The following is a 23,234-nucleotide window of genomic DNA, read 5'->3' as shown; positions in this document are numbered from 1 at the left end:
ATTATCCCACCAAGCTCCAGAGGGCGATAGCTAGCCTTTCAGTGCTCTCGGCCTTCCCGGGCCGACTCGCAACATCCCCACGGCGCTCCTTCCAATCAGCGGAGAGCGACGCACGTCGTTGCGGAAGTGACGGCAGTTCCGTGTCCAGTGGGGCGGTGGGAGCGATGAGGGCACTGAGACCGTGGTAGGCGTTGTGTAAAGATGGAGGTAGGCTCCTCAGAGCTTAGAAGGCTGGCGAGAGAGCGTGGCTAACGGGGTTGAAGCAGAGGCGGGAAGCCGGGCGGAGAGGCTGCTGACGGGAGGGGAGAGAGAGCAGGGTTTGGGGAGTGATGTCATAATGTCGGGGTCAGAATCTGTCGCTCCGAGCTAACTCCCTGCTTCCCCTAACTTATCCCCGCGGCTTTCTTTTGGTTTCCAGTTTCCCGGAGGAAATGACAATTACCTGACGATCACAGGGCCCTCGCACCCCTTCCTGTCGGGGGCCGAGGTGAGCACGAGCTGCCGACGCTGCGGGGGGAGGGCGTGAGGCAGCGGCGGGGCCGGGTGGTGGGGAGGAGAGCGCGGACGCCAGGGGCCGGGTGTTGGAAACGGGGGGCCGCGATTGATGTTTGGAGAAAAGTGGCAGCTGCCTCCACAGGCTATGAGGTCCATGGGGAAGGCCCGGGAGCTGCTGTCGTCAGAAAAGCAGGACGTTGGAAAAGAGCGAACCTATTTCAGACTGATTCTGGATTGGAATACAGAGTGGAATTGTCTCCTTTCGTGGGGGAGAAATAACTACAATAATCTTGAGAGATCGCAGCGGGGAGAAAATGTTTAAGCCAAAGAAATTTGAGAGAGGGAAGGAATTTACCTACCAGAGGTTAACTGTGGAATGTGTTCATTCTTAAAACATACACTGTTGAAGGGGTCTTTGTTTCGTTTAAATTTCCTACCCAGTGATTTTTGGAAAAGTTAATAGTTATGTTTACTTACATGGTGTTAGCTTGTTTTGCTAGTGACAGGATGAAAGGAAATAGTTGCCAGAAAACATGAAGGGAGTTGAGTAGACCATGCATTTCGTTTTTTTAAAAATAAATTTATTTATTTTACTTATTTATTTTTGACTGTGTTGGGTCTTCGTTCCTGCGTACAGGCTTTCACTGGTTGCGGCGAGCGGGGCTACTCTTCTTTGCGGTCCACGGGCTTCTCATTGCGGTGGCCTTTCTTGCTGTGGAGCACGGGCTCTAGGGTGTACGGGCTTCAGTAGTTGTGGCGCACGGGCTTCAGTAGTTGTGGCTCGCGGGCTCAGTAGTTGTGGCACACGGGCTTAGTTGCTCCGCGGCATGTGGGATCTTCCCGGACCAGGGCTCGAACCCATGTCCCCTGCATTGGCAGACAGATTCTCAACCACTACGCCACCAGGGAAGTCCCTAGACCATGTATTTCTGTTTGCCAGTGACTCAGAGTTTGGGCAGGTTACTTCACCCCTGTATGTCACAGTTTCCCCAGCTGTCAGATGGCTGTAGTAATAGTTTCTTATGATGATGTGAAGTAGAAGTAACGATCATGGTGAGGTCCTTTAGTATTCGTGGGAAAGTTTTAGTTGAAATATTGTAAGTGTGTATCATTTGCTTAGGCAAGGCAAAAGTGTAAGATGGAACAGAAAAATTAATTTTTTGGTCTTTGAGAAACTGAAGTCTTGAACTTTTTACTATCTTTTGAGGATTTTATTTTTTAAAAAAACGTTGTGTAAACCATTTGCATCAGTGTTCTGTATCTAGAATTATCAGTTGCTGTTGAATGAACTTATAACAAAATTTAATGTTTTCATGGATGAGAATTAGATTGGCAAGGAGCATTTGCTGCTTTTTTTTTAACTGCTTTATCGTGATTACTATTCATCATTATTCTCCTAAGCCAGGGAAAGTGTGAATCAAATAAGCAGCAAATTTAGAAACAATATAAAACAAAAATCTGTTTGATGCTTTGCAGTCTCATTGCTAGTTTCTTCTGAGTGATATCTCCATGGTTTAATTAAACTGTTTGGAGTGCTGTAAATTTCACATTGGTCTCATCCACATGAAAACGCATCATTGCCAATTTCTTCTGAATCAGGTCTCCAAAATTTCTTTTTATTTATTTATTCATTTATTTATTTATGGCTGCGTTGTGTCTTCATTGCTGCGCGAGAGCTTTCTCTAGTTGCAGCAAGGGGGGGCTACTCTTTCTCTAGTTGCGGCGAGCCTGGGCTACTCTTTGTTGCAGTGCTGGGTTTCTCTTGTTGTGGAGCACGGGCTCTAGGCGTGCAGGCTTAGTAGTTGTGGCTCGCAGGCTCTAGAACACAGGCTCAGTAGTTGTGGCGCACGGGCTTAGTTGCTCAGCGGCATGTGGGATCTTCCGGACCAGGGCTCAACCCCGTGTCCCCTGCATTGGCAGGTGGATTCTTAACCACTGTGCCACCAGGGAAATCCTTAAATTTCTTTATTTAGAGTGTTGTAAATTTCACACTGGGCTCATCAAGAAACTTTCCGGGTTTGAGTCTGTCCTTTGTTTTTGCTTTTATGACTTTAAGAAATGTTTTAAAAAACTATTTTGCCAAGAAGCTCATAACTAAATTTCAGTGGATTCCTTTAGCCTAGAGCCCTGTCACTGTTAACATTTCTCCTTGTCATTACAATTTCTTCACCTTTCTTTCCCCTCTTGTTCGTTTGGTTTTGTTGTTGTTGTTTCAGTTTTTTTGTTTGTTTTTCCTTTATTTCAATTGGTTTGTGCTTTTTGTATTTTCTGATCTTACTGTGAGCCACCCCAAATATGTCTTAGGACTAGATAAAGGTAATTAAAAATTTTTTTTCTTTTAGAAGAGTAAGTTTTAGAGTTTTCTTGCAAGAAAAATGTCCACAAAAGTACTAACCATAAAAAAGTTGAAAAATTGGACTTCATTGAAATTAAGAACCTTTTTTTTTTTTGGTTGCACCATGCCGCTTGTGGGATCTTAGTTCCCTGACCAGGGATCAAACCTGGCCCTGGCAGTGAGAGCACCGAGTCCCAACCACTGGACTACCAGGAAATTCACAGACTGGGAGAAGATATTTTAATACATGTATCTGGCTCATATTCAGAATATATTCAAATACTTCTGCAGAATAAAATAAAGAATCCCATTTTAAAATGAGCAAAAGATTTGGGCTTCCTTGGTGGTGCTGTAGTTGGGAGTCCACCTGCCGATGCAGGGGGCGCGGGTTCATGCCCCGGTCCGGGAGGATCCCGCGTGCTGAGAAGCGGCTGGGCCCGTGAGCCATGGCCGCTGAGCCTGTGTGTCTGGAGCCTGTGCTCCGCGGTGGGAGAGGCCACGGCAGTGAGAGGCCCGGGTACCGCAAAAAAATAAAAAAATAATAATAATTTAAAAAAATAAAATGGGCAAAAGATTTAAACTCGCACCTCAGGGCTTCCCTGGTGGCACAGTGGTTAAGAATCCGTCTGCCAGTGCAGGGGACACGGGTTTGAACCCTGGTCCGGGAAGATCCCACATGCCATGGAGCAACTAAGCCCGTGTGCCACAACTACTGAGCCTGTGCTCTAAAGCCTGCAAGCCACAACTATTGAAACCCACGTGCCACAACTACTGAAGCCCACGCGCCTAGTGCCCGTGCTCAGCAACAAGAGAAGCCACCGCAATGAGAATCTCATGCACTGCAACGAAGACCCAACATGGCCAAAAATAAATAAATAAAATTTAAAAAATAAAATAAATAAAGTTGCACCTCACAAGAAAGGGTATCCAAATTGCCATTAGGCGTATGAAAAAGTGTCATCGTCATTGTCACTCATCAGGGAAATTCCAATTAAAATCACAATGAGATACCATTTCACACCCATCAGAATGTTAAAAATTTAAAAGACTGACAATTCCAGGAGTTGGCAAGGATATAGATAACTCTTAATCATGGCTGGTGAGAGTGTAAATTGATTCAGCTTCTTTGGAAAACTAGCAGTATCTACTAAAGATAAACATACACCTACCCTGTGACCTGGTAATTCCACTCCTTGATATATACATAAGAGAAATGAGTGCATATACTAACCGAAACATGTTCACAGCAACTTTATTTATATAGCTAAACAGTGAAAACAAAACCAGATGCCTATAAACTGATACATTTGTTAAAAGGAATACAACACAGCAATAAAAAAGAATGAACTAATAAATGCAACCTGGGTGATCTCAAAAATATATTACTGAGTAAAAGAAGCCAGACAAAAAAGGGTAGACACTATAATAGTTCTTTTTTTGGGGGGGGTGGCGGACGGTGCACCTCACAGCATGCGGGATCTTAGTTCCCTGAGCAGGGATCAGCCCCGTGCCTCCTGCAGTGGAAGTGTGAACTCTTAACCACTGGACTGCCAAGGAAGTCCCCATGAGTTCATTTTTTAATGAAGATCAAGAATAGATAACACTAGGGCTTCCCTGGTGGCGCAGTGGTTGAGAGTCCGCCTGCTGATGCAGGGACACGGGTTCGTGCCCCGGTCCGGGAGGATCCCACATGCTGCGGAGTGGCTGGGCCCGTGAGCCATGGCCACTGAGCCTGCGCGTCCAGAGCCTGTGCCCTGCAACGGTAGAGGCCACAACAGTGAGAGGCCCACGTACCGCAAAAAAAGAGAATAGACAACACTAAACTATGCTGATAGAGATCAGAATACTGCTACCTGTTGTGGAAGGGAGGGAGTGTTGACTAGGAAGGAGCATGAGAAAATATTTTAGAGTGATGGAAATGTTCTGTATCTTTATCTGGGTGGTAGTTAATTGGGTGTTTACGTATGTAAAAATTCATTGGGCCATACACTTAAAATTTATGTGTTTTACATAAGTTATGCCTCAGTAAAATAAGAAATAATAATAATTTTTTTTTAATAATAATTTTTTAAAAGTACGTGTCCAGGGCTTCCCTGGTGGCACAGTGGTTGAGAGTCCGCCTGCCGATGCAGGGGACACAGGTTCGTGCCCTGGTCTGGGAAGATCCCACGTGCTGTGGAGCGGCTAGGCCCGTGAGCCACGGCCGCTGAGCCTGCGCGTCCGGAGCCTGTGCTCCACAACGGGAGAGGCCACAACAGTGAGAGGCCCGCGTACTGCAGAAATAAAGAAATAAAAACAAAAAATAAAAGTACGTGTCCAGAGAGGAAGGCTTAGCATTTATTACAGCATTGCTTGAGATAGGAAAGCTGTATAATCTGAAGGGAGTTTAATCTTTCTGTTTCTCTTGTTTAGATTGGCACTTAAATAATGATATTGTGCTTTGAGCACTCTGGGGAAATAAGTTATAAAGATAACTATCCTAAATTAGGAAAAGTAATCATTAGAACCAGTTAATGATTTCAGGCTGAATAGTTAAAATTTTCACTACTGTATTGGTTTTTAAGAACAATTAAACTATTTTAATAATCTGTAGTACCAGGGTAATGTTGAATAAATAGGTGTTTGATTAAAATAAATTTCCTTAAAATGAATAATCTACACAAGGAAGTACTTAAAGAAATACTGGATTGTGTGTTTTGATATAGAAGAATGTGAAAAGGATGGAAATGGTATTTTTTAATATTTTGGTTCTCTCAATAGCTAAGCATCCTTGCTTATAAACTGTAATTCCCAAACTGCTTTCTTCCTCATAAAGGCCCAGGAATTTAACAGAGAAGGAAACAAAAGCTGAGTTGAGAAGGTAGCGGCATCATGTTCCTATTTCCACCTTCTGTGTCCAAATCATTTATTTTTACTTTAATATTTGCTACAGTTTTATCTTTATTTTATGTTTGACAGTCTAGAGTATGATTTAGTTATGTGGTGAATCCACTAAAATAAAATAACTTTAGATATTGGATTTACCCATAATCTTACAGATAACTTGTGGTAGTAAAAGATTTAGAGTGGATCTCTATTCTAGTACGTGTGTGGTTTACCTTTCTGTATTCTTGATCATTGCCATTATTTTACTCTTCTTTTTTTTTTTTTTTTTTTGCTGTACGCGGGCCTCTCACTGCTGTGGCCTCTCCCGTTGCGGAGCACAGGCTCCGGACACACAGGCCCCGCGGCCATGGCTCGCGGGCCCAGCCGCTCTGCGGCATGTGGGATCCTCCGGGATCGGGGCACGAACCCGTGTCCCCTGCATCGGCAGGCGGACTCTCAACCACTGCGCCACCAGGGAGGCCCTACTCTTCTTTTTTAAAGGAAGAAACAAAGAAATAAAACAAAATCCAAAAAAAACACTGTTAAAGCCACAGATACTGAATAACAAAGCTGTTTCCACATTCCGGGGGGTGGTACATAGAAAGAATGTCTTGTTAATTGGTTACAATGGAATCTCTACATGTCTGGTTTTTTAGTGTAGTCCATGAGAGCACTCCAGATAGTTTATGAGGGCTAGTCTTTGCAGAACACTGGTCTCTTGTTTTGGATATGAGTTTTTATTCTTTTTCAGTTCTCATTAATAGTATCATTTTCATATCTTGGCAGAGTTGCTTTTATATTTGTTGTGGTAAGCAGAATAGGATAGTCATTTTTTGCTTTACTTTTGCTGTATCTTCTTAAAAAATTGTACACCACTATTATATAACTATTAATCTAGTACAGTAAATGTTTCCGCAGGTCCTTTTTCCTGCCCCTGTAACTTTTGTTTGTTTGCATGAGAATTTGGTAAAAATCTTCGTACTCTTCTTCCTGAAAAATGCGCACATGAACTTAAACTGAAATCTCAGAAAAAAATCATGGACCTGAAGTTAACAACTTCCACACAATAACAAAAATGAGTTGTGTACTGAGAAAAGTTCAGTTCTTGGGGAGAGTTTTAGTTTTTCCTAAAGAATTGTCTGCTCCCGTGCTCTTCATGTATGCTCCTCTCATGTTATATCACAAATTTTTACCATGCTAAGTAAAATAGTAAGGCTCTTGGAGGAGGAAAATACAGCAATGAAGCTATATACATATCTTTTTCTCATTGAGGAAACTTCTCTCAGTGTGATGTGATTTCAGAGAAATCGAGCATTTCACAGACATACTCTTTCTCTCTAGTTTTACTAGCTGGAAATATTCTTTCTAGCAAAATTTTAAAATGGTGATATTAGTGAGACCCTTTCTGGGTTTGGAAAAACCCTGAGGAATTCCTAAAGAATGCTTTACTTAATCATGAAAAAAAACCCAAAACTGTGGGTACCTATTTAATTTGATCTGAATCAGTTGGTATTTACTGTGCCATGTGACAAGGTTGATAGAATTTAAAGTTTCTAAAATTCCAGCAATCTGTGGTAATTGGTTGGGGCAGGTGGCAAGTTAATAATAATTAGGATATTAATATTATCATTAAGCAGTTATATATATCAGGCCATGTGATAAAGTTTTATATACTAAATCCTCATAATAACCATATAAAGAGATTACCATTACAAGTCCCATTTTATAGATGAGGACAATCCATTCAGGGTCATATAAATGGTAGATGGTAGAGAAGGGACTTGAACCCAGATCTCTGTGACACCAAAGTCTTGCCAATATTAATGCTCTATTGCTGCAGATGCTGCCATTTTAGTTTTTTAGTGTCAAAAGGAGCCATAGCATTTAATGTATCTTAGGTCAGACATTGGTCTGTTAGCTCCGTGAATTGTGGCCTCATTCAGAATAGAAATAGTATATTATTATTGTAGTTGGACTCAGAGGAAGGGATTGGGTCTTCAGCTGGAGTAATCTTTTCCTTCCTTTCTTGCAGGAAGGCTTGTTCAGAGCAAGGCAGGAATGTGTTCAGGAACTGTTAGAGAACCAGTTTGCCCTCCGGCTGTATCTCTTAATGAAGGTTTCTCTCCGCACTATTATCCTTATCTTGGCATTTTTGGGTTTTCCAAAAATCTTGTACAAATGGAAATCTTATTTGTTGTTATCATGATTTCTTTTTTTTTTTTTTTTTTTTTTTTTTTTTTGCGGTACGCGGGCCTCTCACTGTTGTGGCCTCTCCCGCTGCGGAGCACAGGCTCCGGATGCGCAGGCCCAGCCGCCACGGCTCACGGGCCCAGCCGCTCCGCGGCATATGGGATCCTCCCAGACCGGGGCACGAACCCATATCCCCTGCATCGGCAGGCGGACTCTCAACCACTTGCGCCACCAGGGAGGCCCCATGATTTCTAAAATGGAGAAGAGGTAGGAAACTCTTAAGTGCATATATTTTAGAGGGGCATAAAGTTCCCATGATCCTTTTAGAATCTGCTTCAAAGGAACCTAAAACAACAGTCAAAGTATAATTGTCTGGTTGACAATGAATTTCTGTGGTGTAACAGTTCAGGTATAGTAAGTATGAAATAACTGCCATCTATTAGAATATTTAGAGAGATTTTAAGCATCATAGCTAAACAGGTTATAAAGGTTGGGTCCCTACTAATGGTGCTGAAAGAATCATTCACTAGACCAATAGGCAAAATAGTTTAGGACAACCAAGACGGTAAAGGTAGAAAAGAGAGAAAAGAATTGAAATTTGTGGTTGATGTTGGCAGCCTTGTATGTGACATATGGCCAAGGATATGAGGAAGATTTATTTGTAAAATTAAATAGGTCCGGGCTTCCCTGGTGGCGCAGTGGTTGAGAGTCCGCCTGCTAATGCAGGGGACACGGGTTCGTGCCCCAGTCCGGGAAGATCCCACATGCCACGGAGCGGCTGGGCCTGTGAGCCATGGCCACTGAGCCTGCACGTCCGGAGCCTGTGCTCCACAATGGGAGAGGCCACAACAGTGAGAGGCCCGTGTACCGCAAAAAAAAAAAAAAAAAAATTAAATAGGTCCTAGGAAATTGATAACAGAAATGGGATCCAGGCCAAAAAGAGGTACACTGAGAATCTCCAGTACTCAGCCATGTTCTTCACTTAGCAGTATGCAGTTCCTCCTCTTCCCACTAAGTCTTTTTCCCTTTTTTTCCTCCCTACAGACGTTCCATACGCCAAGCCTGGGTGATGAAGAATTTGAAATCCCCCCTATCTCCTTGGATTCTGATCCCTCACTGGCTGTCTCAGATGTGGTTGGCCACTTTGATGACCTGGCAGACCCTTCCTCCTCTCAGGATGGCAGCTTTTCAGCCCAGTATGGGGTCCAGACATTGGACATGCCTGTGGGCATGACCCATGGCTTGATGGAGCAGGGCGGGGGGCTCCTGAGTGGGGGCTTGACCATGGTAAGGGGCAAGACATTATCAGGCTTACCCAAGCTCATGGGCATGGTGTTAGGGGAAACATAAGTAACTCTATTCCCTGCTACACTTGGGTAGTACTTATTTTTCATTCTTCTGGCTAAAGGCTCACCAACAAAGACCTCGTTTCCCCTGAATAAGTGAGATTTACCATCTGAATCAATTTTACTTGAAAAATGGTTTAAAATTGTAAAATGTCCAGTGTTGACCCTGAAATGAAAATGATTTATTGGGATTTTTGAAAGAAAAGTTTTTTCCCTACTACTGTGGCTTTCATATCCTAGGATTCAAGTGTGTAAGTGTGATTGCTGGCATGTTGAGGGATGTATTCAAAAAACTGTCTGAACCAAAAGTATTAATTGTGGATTAGTGTGTGTTATAAATCAGTGTATTTGGGCTTCTAGCACATCTCATTAGTAGCACATCTTCACACACTATACTTGATGCCAAACATCTCTACCATTGCCCTTATGCACTCTGATGTGCCTGTGTATTGCAACTTTAACAGCTGTTATTTAGGAGGGTACGGGGAGAAAGTTTTTCTTTCCCCTGTGTGTCATCACTGTCTAGATTACTGAATAACTTATTTGCTCTTTAAATTAACTTGTCCAAAATTATGACTTCTTTGGTTATTTTTAGTTATTTTGGAATAGGCCTTTGAGTACAAAGAAGTGACTTAGTACTCAATTTGTAATTTCTGTACTTTATTAAAAAGCTTAATATGTTTTATGTGTAGACAAATTATTTGATGTTTGTTTAGATGATGATACATTCTGGGTAAGCAGAGGGTTTATAAATTGTCCTGAATTCCGGTGGGGGGAAGGGAAGGGTAGTGTTTTTTATATTTAGTGTTTAATTAGTCCTTCTACTTCTCTCAGGACTTGGATCATTCTATAGGAACTCAGTATAGCGCCAATCCACCTGTTACAATTGATGTACCAATGACAGACATGACATCTGGCTTGATGGGGCATAGCCAGTTGACCACCATTGATCAGTCAGAACTGAGTTCTCAACTTGGTTTGAGCTTAGGGGGTGGCACCATCCTGCCACCTGCCCAGTCACCTGAGGATCGTCTTTCAACCACACCGTCACCTACATCCTCACTTCATGAGGATGGTGTTGAGGAATTCCGGAGGGTGAGGCATTCCCTGCCAAAATCAAATCTGCCATATTATTCTGGGATAAAACTCCTGACCTACAGATCCTCCTAAGTATTCTTTACTCCTGCCCTGCTGTCTCCTCTGCTCTTTGCTGGGTATGGGGTCCTGCCTCTCTATTTATAGTTTATAATGCTCCTTCCAATCTCCATTCTTATTGGTCCTCACATACTTTACTGTCTTAATCCTATTGCCTCTACTTTTAGTATTTCTGAGAATTCCATTCATGTGACTAGTTTACTCCATATAAAAGTCCTTTTCTTTCAGTTCTCCCGACATGATACTTCTCTTCTTCTTGTAATTCTCTCTCTTTTCCCCCCACAGCAACTTCCCAGCCAGAAGACAGTTGTGGTGGAAGCAGGGAAAAAGCAGAAGGCCCCAAAGAAGAGAAAAAAGAAAGATCCTAATGAACCTCAAAAACCAGTTTCAGCATATGCTTTATTCTTTCGTGACACACAGGCTGCCATCAAGGGACAGAATCCCAATGCCACTTTTGGGGAGGTTTCAAAAATTGTGGCTTCCATGTGGGACAGTCTTGGAGAGGAGCAAAAACAGGTGAGCAAATAACAAGGAACTAGTGGTTAGTGAATGTTCAAGTTTTAACTTTCTTAATGTGTTCTTTCATATCAGCTCTTTGTTAATGGCATTCAAGATCATTCTTCGTCTTAAAAGTTGCAGCCATACACTGAATCCCAAATACCCATCTAAAAATTATAGGGAGTTCCCTGGTGGTCCAGTGGCCAAGACTCCATGCTCCCAATGCAGGGGGCCCGGGTTCAATCCCTGGTCAGGGAAGTAGATCCCACATGCCACAACTAAGACCCAGTGCAGCCAAATAAATATTTTTAAAATAAATAAATAAAAACAATTTTTAAAAAATTATTATAAAAAACACTGAATCTAACTTTCTATGCCTTTTTTTTTCTATCTGTAAAATTAGGCTATTCTTTGGTGAGTTGCATGCTATAGCTAACTCTAAAATCCACAGCCAAGTTTGAATTTTTTCATTGGCCTCATATAAACTTGAACTATAGTTAATCTCCCTAAATTTAACCTGGATTAAACAAATGAAAATTGTGATACTACATGAATATAAGATACAGTTGAAATTGAAGATGGCTATAATTATCATTACCCTACGCTCCCCAGGTCTTCTTATTTCTTAACCACTGGACCACCAGGGAAGTCCCCAATTTATTATTTTTTACGATTCTGTAAATTGGTTGGGTGTTTTTCCTGGTGTTCTTACCTGGGCTCATTCCTACAGTCGTACCCAAACAACAGCTGGTATGGCTTATCAAGATGACCTTGCTCCCGTGTCTAGCAGTTGGTGCTACCTGTTGGCTGAAATGCCTTGGTTCTCTTTCACATGGTCTCTCATCCTCCAGATAGGCTAGACTGGCTTCTTTACACTATGGCAGAGTTAGAGCAGTATTCCAAGAAAACAAAAACAGATATCCCCAAGTTCTCTTTTTGTCAATTCAGCCACATTCTAATGGTTAAAGCAACTCACAGAGCTAGCCCAAATTCAAAGGAATGGGAAATAAGTTTCAGCTGTTGATGGAAGACTAGGTATGCGGCACAGGGAAGAATTCTTGTGGCTATCATTGCAAAGAGTTTAGCACATTCCTTAAGGGAAAGTATACTGGTTAGACACAATCCCAGACTAAGCAGACTACTCATCTTATTGGGGGTCAGGATTTGTTTTGGTTACACAAGTGTGAGCAAGGGTTGCTGTTGGCTTTAGAAGTGTAGCTATTCTGCAAGCCTACCGTTGATTGGCTGGCTTTCAGATGCATGGTCACTGGAAAGTCTGCCATGGTGGCTGTCTTGATTACTAGCTTTCAGTTGTCGTCAATATTTAGACTGAGAGGGCTTCCCTGGTGGCGCAGTGGTTGAGAGCCCACCTGCCGATGCAGGGGACACGGGCTCGTGCCCCGGTCCGGGAAGATCCCACATGCCGCGGAGCGGCTGGGCCTGTGAGCCATGGCCGCTGGGCCTGCGTGTCTGGAGCCTGTGCTCCCCAACGGGAGAGGCCACAACAGTGAGAGGCCCGCGTACCGGAAAAAAAAAATTTAGACTGAGATGAATTGTCTTTCATTGATGAATAATGTAAGATTATCAGTCTTTACTAGGAATTTGCGGACTTTCTAAACAGTCTGTCTTTCATGCAGGTATATAAGAGGAAAACTGAAGCTGCCAAGAAAGAGTATCTGAAGGCTCTGGCTGCTTATAAAGACAATCAAGAGTGTCAGGTAAGAAGACTGGGGTAGGTGGATATTTAAACCAATAAAAAGAGTTTTAAAGCTGTATATTAGCAATTATAAGAAGTAAATACCACCAAAAATCTGTGGAACCTATTAATAGTATATAGTATTAAAAGCTCAAAAATATGTAACAGGTTTCCTGTTTGTTCCCATCATAAACCTTGCCAAACAGTCTGAGTTTATTTACTTTAGCCAGGCAGACACATGGCTGCTCTTTCTTCTCTCTTCCTACCCCCCGCCCCCCCAATCTGATGTACCTTTTCTTGGGAGGTGATTAGAGTATGTCCTGGGGAAGAGAATAAATCTCCTGATTTTTTTTTTTTTTTTTTTGGTCTTCTTTTAGGCTACTGTGGAAACAGTGGAATTGGATCCAGCGCCCCCATCACAGACTCCTTCTCCACCTCCTGTGACTACTGCTGACCCAGCCTCTCCAGCAGCAGCCTCAACAGAGCCCCCTGCCCTGTCTCCTTCCATTGTTGTTAATTCCACTCTTTCATCCTATGTGGCAAACCAGGCATCTTCTGGGGCTGGGGGTCAGCCCAATATTACCAAGTTGATTATTACCAAACAGATGTTGCCCTCTTCTATTACTATGTCTCAAGGAGGGATGGTTACCGTTATCCCAGCCACAGTGGTGACCTCCCGGGGGATCCAACTAGGCCAAACCAGTACAGCTACTATTCAGCCTAGTCAGCAAGCCCAGATTGTCACTAGGTCAGTGCTGCAGGCAGCAGCTGCAGCAGCAGCTTCCATGCAACTGCCTCCGCCCCGACTACAACCCCCTCCATTGCAGCAAATGCCTCAGCCCCCGACTCAGCAGCAAGTCGCCATTCTGCAGCAGCCTCCCCCGCTGCAGGCCATGCAGCAGCCCCCACCTCAGAAATTTCGAATCAATCTACAGCAGCAGCCGCCGCCACTGCAGGTCAAGCTTGTGCCTCCGCCCACTCTAAAAATGCAGACTACCTTGGTTCCACCACCTGTAGAAAGGAGTCCAGAGCGGCCTGTGAACAGCAGCCCTGAGACCCACACAGTGGAGGAAACCTCTCCTGAGACAATCTGTGAGATGATCACAGATGTAGTTCCTGAGGTGAGCCTGTTTTCAAGTATTTCCTCTAGACCAGTGAAAATGTGTAAGCAATTTTGGTTGATCTAATAAAAGCAGGGGTTGCTACTAGCATTTAATGCCTGGCACGACTAGGCATATGAAATATCCTGTCAGCTCCCTGCAAGATACTCTGTAGTGTTCTTGGTGAGAAACATTAAGAGGGCCTCCTATCCTAGACTACTACTTAACTAAGCAGAAGTAATACGGTAGTCAACTAAAGATATATCCTAAGCATAGAGTTATTTTTCAGGTGTCTTACCCAAGGATCCAAAGCTTTGGAGATAAATCCTCCCATTTCTCCCAAACCTTGACTGCTTGGCTTGATGTTTTTAAGTAAGGGGATGGGTAGGGAATACAGGTAGAAAAATTCAACTGGTTAGTATCATTGAGTCTTTTCAGAAACAAACAGATGCCAGTTTACCCTAGTTTTAACTTGTACCTGACCAGTAGTCATTTTGAAATATGGGTCTGTTTGTGACTGTAGTCCCACAATGAATGAAGCAGTCATTTTAAAGAAAAATATCACCCACACCACCCCTGCAAAACCAGGAAACTATTAATCTCTAAGTTTTTTCCCTTTTCGCTAATGGCACCACATTTTATCTTCTTAGTCTCTGATCTTAGTTGAGGTGACCCAACCTCTGTTCACGTTCTATTGACTTGATATTTTCAGAGGAATATTATTCAACTGTAGAATAAAGTCAGTGATAGGTAAAATTAAGATTAAACACTAGCAGTATGGCAGCATTCCCCTTACAGGAAGCATCTTCATGTCAATCTGCATGGCAAAATTCTAAAGCTGGATACAGACAAGACCAAGAACTCACCTTCTTTTGGAACTGTACCCCCATCTGTGAGGGACTGTAACATCTGTTGCTCCATTGGATCCTAGAGTTAATTTGACTAGCTGGCTAGCTAGGTAAGTAGCAATCCAATCCATCTTTGGTGCTCTCTCCCTCTCACAGGTTGAGTCTCCTTCTCAAATGGATGTTGAATTGGTGAGTGGGTCTCCTGTGATGCTCTCACCCCAGCCTCGATGTGTGAGGTCCGGCTGTGAGAACCCTCCCGTTGTGAGTAAGGACTGGGACAATGAGTACTGCAGCAATGAGTGCGTGGTGAAGCACTGCAGGTGAGCTTACAGTTCCCCTTCTTATAATTCAAGTATGACTAAATTAACTGTGTTGGAAAACACAGTAACCCTGAGCATATAATCAGTACCACCTTACCTTAGGTAGAGTACGTTGCTATATACATCTGATTGTAGAAGGTACTAGAGAAGTTCCCCTGCTTAAAAAAAGCTTACATTTGCCATGTAGATAAAGATGACATAATGAGCAGTTCACACTTTTCAGTTACGTTACCTCTGTGTGTGCTCTTTAAAAATATGACACATCAAGCTGTTGGTGACTAAATCTTAGTTTAACTTATCTCCTTAGTGCAAATCAGACCTCTTAGGGAATTAGAACTTGAGAAGGAATGGCTAGGTGGTAAGTAGCACAGTAAGGTGCTAAGTACAGGGGGAAAGGGAAGTTCTGAAGATTTTGCCCATTTCCCCAATTTTCCTGAGACTGACCTACATCCATGAAACAAGGCATTGGTATTTCCTATCTCAAATCCTCCGAAGTAAATTAGGATTGCCTATACTTCTAACTCTTAGGCCCACTGCCCTTATATTCCTATTGGGTGATATCTGTCAACCTATTTGTTTAAGACGAAGTTTAAAAAGAATATATCTAGGCTGTAATTCTGAGTTTCTGTGTATCTTTTTCTCTCTTAGGGATGTCTTCTTGGCCTGGGTAGCCTCTAGAAACTCGAACACAGTAGTGTTTGTGAAATAGTCCTGTTCTCCAAGCCAGTGAAGACTTACCTGCTGGGAACATGTCCACCGAGCCTGTTTTTAAAAGACAAGCTGGGCTTCTGGTAGTGCCTGATCTCAACCCATGATGGTCCTTTATGTCCTTCACGTTTCTCCCCTTTTATCTCTCTTCTACAGGGGCCAGGCTATGGGGCAGGGCCATTGAGTTTGCTGGAATTGCTTTTTACTTTCATGTACAAGCAGAGATATCAGTGATAATAACAGAGGAAAGGGTGAAGGACATATGAACAAGCAGAACATAGGGGTGGTGGCTAGGGGTGGGGAATTGTTTGAGGAAAACTTGTTGGTATAACTGTCATAGGACTTGCCTAAAATACTATTAAAATGATAGGGTAATACTCAGCTTTGAGCCTAGGAGAAAACATCACTGTGTGCATCCATTTTAAAGGGGCTAAAAAAAGGCTGCATTAAAGGTTACCTCTTAAACAGGGAACTATTACTATCACATCTGCACATTCATTACTTTGAGAACAAAGGTTTTCAACATAGTAAGCACACTGGGCTGTAGAGAAAATATCACCTAGGAGCGTCTTTTATTTATTTCTCTGCAACAATATTTCTGTAGTCAACGCTCTTCTTTATCTCAGTTATCACAGTTTATGAGCGCAAAATGCAGAACTCTACATCCTTAATATAAGAGGTTTCACCAAAGTCTAAAGAAGTTGTGTTCACTTGTGTTTGATGAAATATCTTTTAAAAGACAGGCCAGAGGTGTTTTCACTTATATAATATATAGGCTAATTCTCTGCATACTCTAGGCACTTATTTAAATTTAATGTAAGATGTGCTTATTTCATTTTTCTTGGAAATAAACGAATAATAGACTAGCAAAGCCACATAGTTGTAACAATAAGCAAGATTTTAAGCATGATAGCCCTAGTGATGATAATCTTAAATGAAACTCAAATCTTACCTTGAGAAATGTTGTCCCAGAGAACCCTTCTTGATTACCATGTTTACTAGCACTAATTGCTAATCACTTTGATCCTATACAGTATAATCAATATTTTAATGCTTTCCATGCATTCATTTAGTTTGAACCCTTATAGCAACCCCATGAGGTAGGTAATATTCCCAGTTTACATAAGTAATCATACTGAGAGATGAGTTACACAAGATCACACACTGTTAAGTGGCAGAGCCAGAACTTGACCTCGAAATCCCAACTACAATACAAACTTTTATTTAAATAAGGAAAAAAAACTATTGTACAAATATTACTCTTCAGGTGCAGCCTGCAGAGCCATGGCTATGGCTGCTTAGGTTTAGAAGTACTTCTATAGATTCTTAGGTTTAGAGATGATACCATCTGGATACCTTTGCTTGAACCGAGCAACCACATCTGGGTCTAGTAGGTGGATCCCATCCAGTTGGTTTCCAAGGGTGATCCTGAAGCAAGGGGAAAGATGGGGCAAACCAAAAATCCTGGAATTTAAAGGCTTAATACTGTTAAAAGATGTGTACTTTTTATTAAGACTGCCTGTCATCTCATTGAATATTCGTGCCAATTCTTTTAAAAAGATCTTAATATTAGTATAGTATATGGTAGTATGGCTGGTTAGAAATTGGGCACAGATTCTGGTGTTAAAAAAGGCTGGATCTGTACTAATTAAGGGTTAATAACTTATGTTTAACCAGGCCTACTTCACAAAGTTGCTGCTGCCAGTGAGTATTCTTTGGATTAGTGAAATGCTAGCAGCAGGGTTTTTTTGTTTTTTTGTGGTACGCGGGCCTGTCACTGTTGCGGCCTCTCCCGTGGCGGAGCACACAGGCTCCGGACGCACAGGCTCAGCGGCCGTGGCTCACGGGCCCAGCTGCTCCGCAACATGTGGGATCCTCCCGGACCGGGGCACGAACCCGTGTCCCCTGCATTGGCAGGCAGACTCTCAACCACTGCGCCACCAGGGAAGCCCGCAGCACGTCTTTTAAAGCTCTACTAACAGGATGAAAGATTAAAATTGTTGACAGATTACACAGATTCTCAGTAACCACCAGGGGGCAGATTCAGTACATCCCATAGAATAATGAAGATTTTTTTTTTAGGCTGTAACAGTGGAGACCTTAAGAGCAGTGGTTTAAATCTTAAAACCTGTTGGGTTCCCAATGAATGCTGGTTGCTTAAGAATCCTCTGAAGCCCATTTAGACTAGTGGAATGTGAGGTGAAGCTCTACTAACTTCTGTCCTTGACCATAAACAGTTTTGCCCTTGGGGGCTAGCATGTTCTCTGGTCACCTTACCAGTTCGGTTGCACATTGTGTGGTCGTCCAAATAACTCAATCTTGCGAGTGCCAGGGGACAGTCTTTCAATCATGCCATAGATTTCATCTGGTTTATGACTAGTGGAACGAACCTAGGAAATAAAAGCTCTAGCTACTTTTAAGTTACCCAAGATTGTAATTCTAGCCCTTTCCATTTATGTTTATGATCCCAATGAGAAAACGTGGGATAAGAATATACCTGACTAGAATAACTGACAGCAGTTATAAAACGTGGATCTTTGGATGCCTGGGCAAAGTACATACATACCTCAGCTACGATCACATCACAATCCAGACCCTGGTTGAAGCCTTGGGGATTTCCTTTGACACCAACCTGCTCACCAGAGAACAGATTACCTTATGAAACCCCAGCATTTGAACTGTGTCTCAATAAGAAATCAAACAGTTCCTATTTTTTGCTCCATCTATTGAATTGGGCCCCACTGCTGCTCACCAAGCAGTGTTCCTTCCCATGGTTCAACCAATGACCTGTGCGGCCTGTCCGAATGATGCGTTGCAGTTGATTTGTCTTCACCCAGATAATTTCATCTACCCGTTCGTAACTGTGGGGTATAAGAAAAAGAATTAGAGCTTTAATCAGGCTTTCACAGTTTAGGGGTGGTGCCATCTATTCTACAGAGGCAAGGAATCACAGAATACTCTGAAAGAAAGGAACACATATCAACTACAGTAATTATGTACTTATTTCCCTCAAAGAAAGCAACACAATGATCGTTACTTACCCCCAGAGGTTCAGACATTCTCTGCCCAACTCCATGGCCCTAGAAAGAAATAAGGGTTAAACAGCTATTTCCATCCCATATTTCTTCTCCCTTCAAGATACATGTGTTGTTTTCAGTAGACATTCAGTGAACATTTACATGCGAGACACCATTAGGGCAACAGAATGGATCTAAGAATGAAAAAATAAAACATAGTATCTATTCTCAATGACCTTACCTTTCACAAGCAACAAATGTAGAGTTACATAGAATTCATGTATCATTTGTGTTACAAACAGGCATTAGATCTCAGTAGGTAAAAAAGGCTGACTCAGTCATATATTTAATAGCAGGGCTAGGAAAACCCAGGATTTTATCCCCACCCAGTACTCACTCTATACTATATCTGCCCATACCTACATATCTTTGAACTGCATTACCTGCCTGTGACCCAGAGGAAGAGAAAGCCATCATCCTGCAGTACTGGTATGTTGAGCCTGCGCATCTCATCATCTGTCAGGGTCCCATAGGGCAGCTCCATGTGAATATCCCAGGGTGGGTCAGCCATCACAACTGCAAACTTGCCCAAGATACTGACGTCCAGGTAGCGGATATCACAACAGATCCACTGCATGAGGTGGTATTTGGTCATCTTCCCTTCCTTTACTCTTAGATTCATGGCCCCAGTCCCTCTTTTTACGTTTGATGTTCCTATTCCCTTATATGCATATCTATCCCACTCCATTCCCAATCAGTAGGGCGGATTGGTGATGTATGCCCTGCTTTCCTACATGTATGGCTACCCTACTAAGATAAAGGTCCTTAAGTTGAGGTAAGTTTTCTGAGCAGATAGGTACCTGAGGTGGGAAGAGTCGATCTGCATTGGAGTCACCTCCAACACTCTGTGTAAGGGCAAGCTCCTGGCTTGGTGTATGGTCTTTGCTTCCAGGAGCTTCAGAATCCATGCAAGCATCAATTTCATAGTGAACATATTTGCAGGTATCCATGTGGAAACATGTGTTAAGGAAAGAGCAGTCACCTAATGACTCATCAGTGTGTTTATTGATGATCCGTCTGGGGAAATAAAAAGGGAGAATTGGAATAAAGATGGTGTTCCAGTTAGATGCCACAGTTCGAGGTCCAAACTGTTGCAAAATTTCTAGTCTTTCACTATCATTAGAGCTGCCTCCACAAGTTTTCAAATAAGGCAGGCAGGTGACATTAAAATCTGTAATTTACACTAAAGAAGAGTTTTAATTCCTCTCTGAGCAAAGAGTTAACTTCCTTATCTTATGACAGGAAGGAAGGGCTGGCTAGTTAGAGCAGAATAAAGCACCTACCTAACAGCCCAGGTTCCTGTTTCTCCTAAGATCGTCCTTCTTCCAGAGAACTTTAACTTTCACTGGGGCTCGGAGACAGAGATGTCTTGCTATTGCAAGAACAGAGGGGCATTTTTTTCTTTAAATCTCACATCTTTTGGGGAGTGTAGCCTGTATTCCCTCCCAGAGAACACTACTTCTGAAAGTGTACCTTCAGAGTCTGGAAGTCTTTGACAAATCATATTAAAACCACTTAATAACAGGATTAAAGACAGAAACCCAATAACCGGAAGAAATGTGCTTAAAAAGAATGACCGCTTCTAGGAGACCCATCTGATCCCCTCCCTCCCAAAAGACCTGAAGTGCAGCTTGCGACAGGGCCGGTCAGCATCACTGGCTTTCATGCACTCCTCCTTGGTTCCATAGTCACAGAACTCTTGCACTTGAGCCCGACCTCGTGAGCGAAACTTTTCAACTATGGATTGTTCCTTGGCTGTTGTAGTATTCAGTAGCTCTAGGATCTCCTGACTAACCTGTGACAGAAGAAACCTTGGTCTTAAAAAGGTTTGTAGATAAAATTAGCCCTTAAACCACCTCTGCAAATTCTACTTGACATCAATGTCCTATGAGGGGTCAATAGACTAAGTTAATATGGGAAAATTGGAGCCCTAGGAGAAGAGATGTGTCATGGGTTTAGTCCTTTCTCACAAATGTGCATTTGGGATGAAATTAAAATGTAAGAAGACTGGTTCCTACTGCTAAGCATTAAGCTAAACTCCCCTCCCCAGGAAAGCATTCCTTCCAACCAAAACCACTTACATTTATTAGGTACTAAACCAAGGCACAGTGCTAAGCACTTTAGTGTTTAGCTCAGAGCCTATGCAACAATTCTATAAGTGGGGGGTGGGGGAGCGGTAGGAAATGGATAACTATTGTGGGTCCAATATTTAGACTCAGAAACCACTACAATGCCATTCCACATTGTACAATCAATTTCCATAATTATTGGTCCATATGACTATCTTCCAGTATTCGTCCCCTCTATTACTATATTTGGATTCCTCTTCTCAAGATCTGATGATTCTTCCAAACAGATCCAATGAAAAAGCTTCTCTAAATCAGAGTTTCCCAACACTGGTGCATTGTTTACATTCTGGGCCAAATAACTCTTTGTCGTGTGGAGGTTGCCCCTAAGACTGTAGGATGCTTTGCAGCATCCCTGGCCTCTACCCACTAGATGCCTGTAGTGCTCCCGTGCTGTGCCAACCAAACATGTCTCCAGACATTGCCAAATGTCCTCTGGGGGTTGCGAGGGGGGTAAAATCATCCTCAGTTGAGAACCACTGCTCTAAACCCTGAATTCTAAGAACTGCTCTTCGCCCTAGGGGTAAATTCCTCTCAACCAAAGCTAAAATTCAAAGTACATGTGTGAAAGCATTTCCATCTACCCCTACCTTCTTGCTCTGTTGTTCCTTAGTAGATTGTTGGTTAAGAAGGCTCTCTATCTCCAGATCAACATCTGAGGCAGCATGTTTCCTTGATTTCTTGGTTGGCTCCTTGGCTACTTCTGATGCTGAAGAGGCCAAACCAGAGGCCAAAGAGCTAGCAAAGGCAGCTACTGTGGTCGAGTCCTGTTCTGCACGCCGCTTCTGCCCTGTGAGAGTCCCTGCTACCTCCCCAGAGCCCTTTTTTTCTGCCACAGCCCCCATCATGGCAGAGAGCTTGGAATGATCAGCGTAGGTCACAAGAGTGGGATGTGCATCATCTTGTAGGAGACCTCGCTTTACTTCAATCAACTCCTGAGCTGCAAACTTCTGTAGGAGGCTTTCCACCCCATCTTGAGTGGCAGGGGCATCTGGCTAAGGAAGGAGGGTGGGGGGAAAGCATTAAGACACTGACCATGAACTGAAGAAAAACAGTGGTAGTTCCCAACCTTGTCTTATCTGGTCATTACCGTGGAGATGGCAAGACGGATGGACACAGCATCAGTGGGCAATGTTAGCGCCAGATCAGAGAGGTGGTGTAGCAACTTCTTCTCTAATTCAGGGTCTGTAGCTAGTTCAGGAACTGCTGAAGCTGTGCTGGGCTTAGGGCCACCAGAAGTGGGTGCAGTAGGCACTGGGCTGTCACTACGGAAGGCTGGAGACAGTGCTGCCTCTGGATTCCGAAGATCTAGGAGTGAAGAGAAATGAAAATGAAAAAGGGCAACCATTGTCAACGTATACATTCCTCAGGAGTCAAGTTCTCCAGCATTCACAACGCACAGTTCTTTCATTTCATGAAGAAAATTCTCTGACCAGATTTAGCACTAGATACCCTTTATTAAATCACACTCAAGCATTCACTGCTTTGCCAAGATAATCCTGGATTTTCTGGGAACCACTTACCTTTCCTCGGTTGGGTGAGAGGTCTTTTCCTAATTCCTTTTCTTGCTGTGCTTCAAGGAAATAAATTAGCAGCTTGGTAGATTTAAATGTCCATACCACCTCCCTTCAGTCACTCTAAAATGACAGCTGATATAATCAAGCTGAATTTATAAGCCAGGAGTATTTTCAACAACCTACACTGTGATCAAATCTTTTTGAAGAACTGAATTTGAATTTGAATGATTTAAGGCCACTGGACATCAGAGGGTATAAAAAATGACAGCGTTGGGGGTTAGAATGATGCGACCTTTAAAGTGAAACACAAAAATTTTATAAAACTGCTGAAGCCCTGGTCAGCAATGATATTTCTTGACTATATTTTTATCACTTACTCTAGTACTTCACAAGCTGGGTAGCCAACATAACCTTAAGAAGAGTTAAGAAACTCAAATCGGGACAAAATATTACCTTTGGGAGAGCCTAATATCTGTGATTATTTAGTTAAAATACAGATGAAATATTAAACATTCAGAAACTGTATTGGAATTCTGTTAAATACTGTGTAAGTGGGCCACTAGTTTACATTTAGAGATATTCTGGTTACTTAGAAATTTCCAATCTAATGGAACTAACTTTAGTAACATTTAACTCAGAAGTCCAAGGAAAATGGAGCTGAAGTATACCAAACACGTTGCTGGAACAGTTACATTTTAGGAAAATAAGTTATACCATACATGGAAAACAGACTCCACAATTCCATACTAACTAGAAATGTTAAATAATTACAGAACTTTCTTTACTTTGCTCATGTATGATTCTTTTATGTTCTGCTGAATCTCAGACTAGAACTTTTTTTAAAAAAACATAATCCTATTTATTTATTTATTTATTTGGCTACTTTGGGTCTTCGTTGTGGCACGCGGGATCTTTGTCGTGGCACACAAATACCCTAACAGACATCATCTCACTGAGG

The 23,234-nt window shown here is 42.5% G+C and overlaps 2 protein-coding genes across 2 annotated transcripts in view; one reads left to right on the top strand and one right to left on the bottom strand.

The window, feature by feature from the left end:
- The first annotated feature begins 125 nt into the window (after positions 1 to 125).
- Positions 126 to 16,881, top strand: TOX4 (TOX high mobility group box family member 4). Its single transcript, XM_060096509.1, has 9 exons — positions 126 to 207; positions 419 to 487; positions 8,930 to 9,172; positions 10,066 to 10,326; positions 10,672 to 10,902; positions 12,522 to 12,602; positions 12,958 to 13,701; positions 14,685 to 14,848; positions 15,497 to 16,881. The coding sequence occupies exons 1-9, from the start codon at positions 202 to 204 to the stop codon at positions 15,555 to 15,557; spliced, it is 1,860 nt and encodes a 619-aa protein (XP_059952492.1). The 5' UTR covers positions 126 to 201; the 3' UTR covers positions 15,558 to 16,881.
- The window catches only part of METTL3 (methyltransferase 3, N6-adenosine-methyltransferase complex catalytic subunit), a 10,467-nt gene continuing 3,793 nt past the window's right edge, over positions 16,561 to 23,234 (bottom strand). Inside the window, exons 2-11 of the mRNA XM_060096510.1 lie at positions 21,850 to 22,067; positions 21,350 to 21,754; positions 20,253 to 20,428; positions 19,434 to 19,650; positions 19,017 to 19,204; positions 18,598 to 18,636; positions 18,309 to 18,417; positions 18,123 to 18,188; positions 17,834 to 17,946; positions 16,561 to 16,984 (exon numbers count right to left, since the gene is read on the bottom strand). Coding sequence (XP_059952493.1) covers positions 16,873 to 16,984; positions 17,834 to 17,946; positions 18,123 to 18,188; positions 18,309 to 18,417; positions 18,598 to 18,636; positions 19,017 to 19,204; positions 19,434 to 19,650; positions 20,253 to 20,428; positions 21,350 to 21,754; positions 21,850 to 22,067 — 1,643 coding nt within the window. The 3' untranslated portion in view covers positions 16,561 to 16,872. The remainder of the gene's footprint in view (positions 16,985 to 17,833; positions 17,947 to 18,122; positions 18,189 to 18,308; positions 18,418 to 18,597; positions 18,637 to 19,016; positions 19,205 to 19,433; positions 19,651 to 20,252; positions 20,429 to 21,349; positions 21,755 to 21,849; positions 22,068 to 23,234) is intronic.

The sequence above is a fragment of the Mesoplodon densirostris genome, chromosome 4, assembly GCF_025265405.1.
Source record: "Mesoplodon densirostris isolate mMesDen1 chromosome 4, mMesDen1 primary haplotype, whole genome shotgun sequence".
Classification (NCBI taxonomy): Eukaryota; Metazoa; Chordata; class Mammalia; order Artiodactyla; family Ziphiidae; genus Mesoplodon; species Mesoplodon densirostris.
Note: the sequence above shows the minus strand (reverse complement) of the source record. Positions and strands in the feature narration are given on the sequence as shown.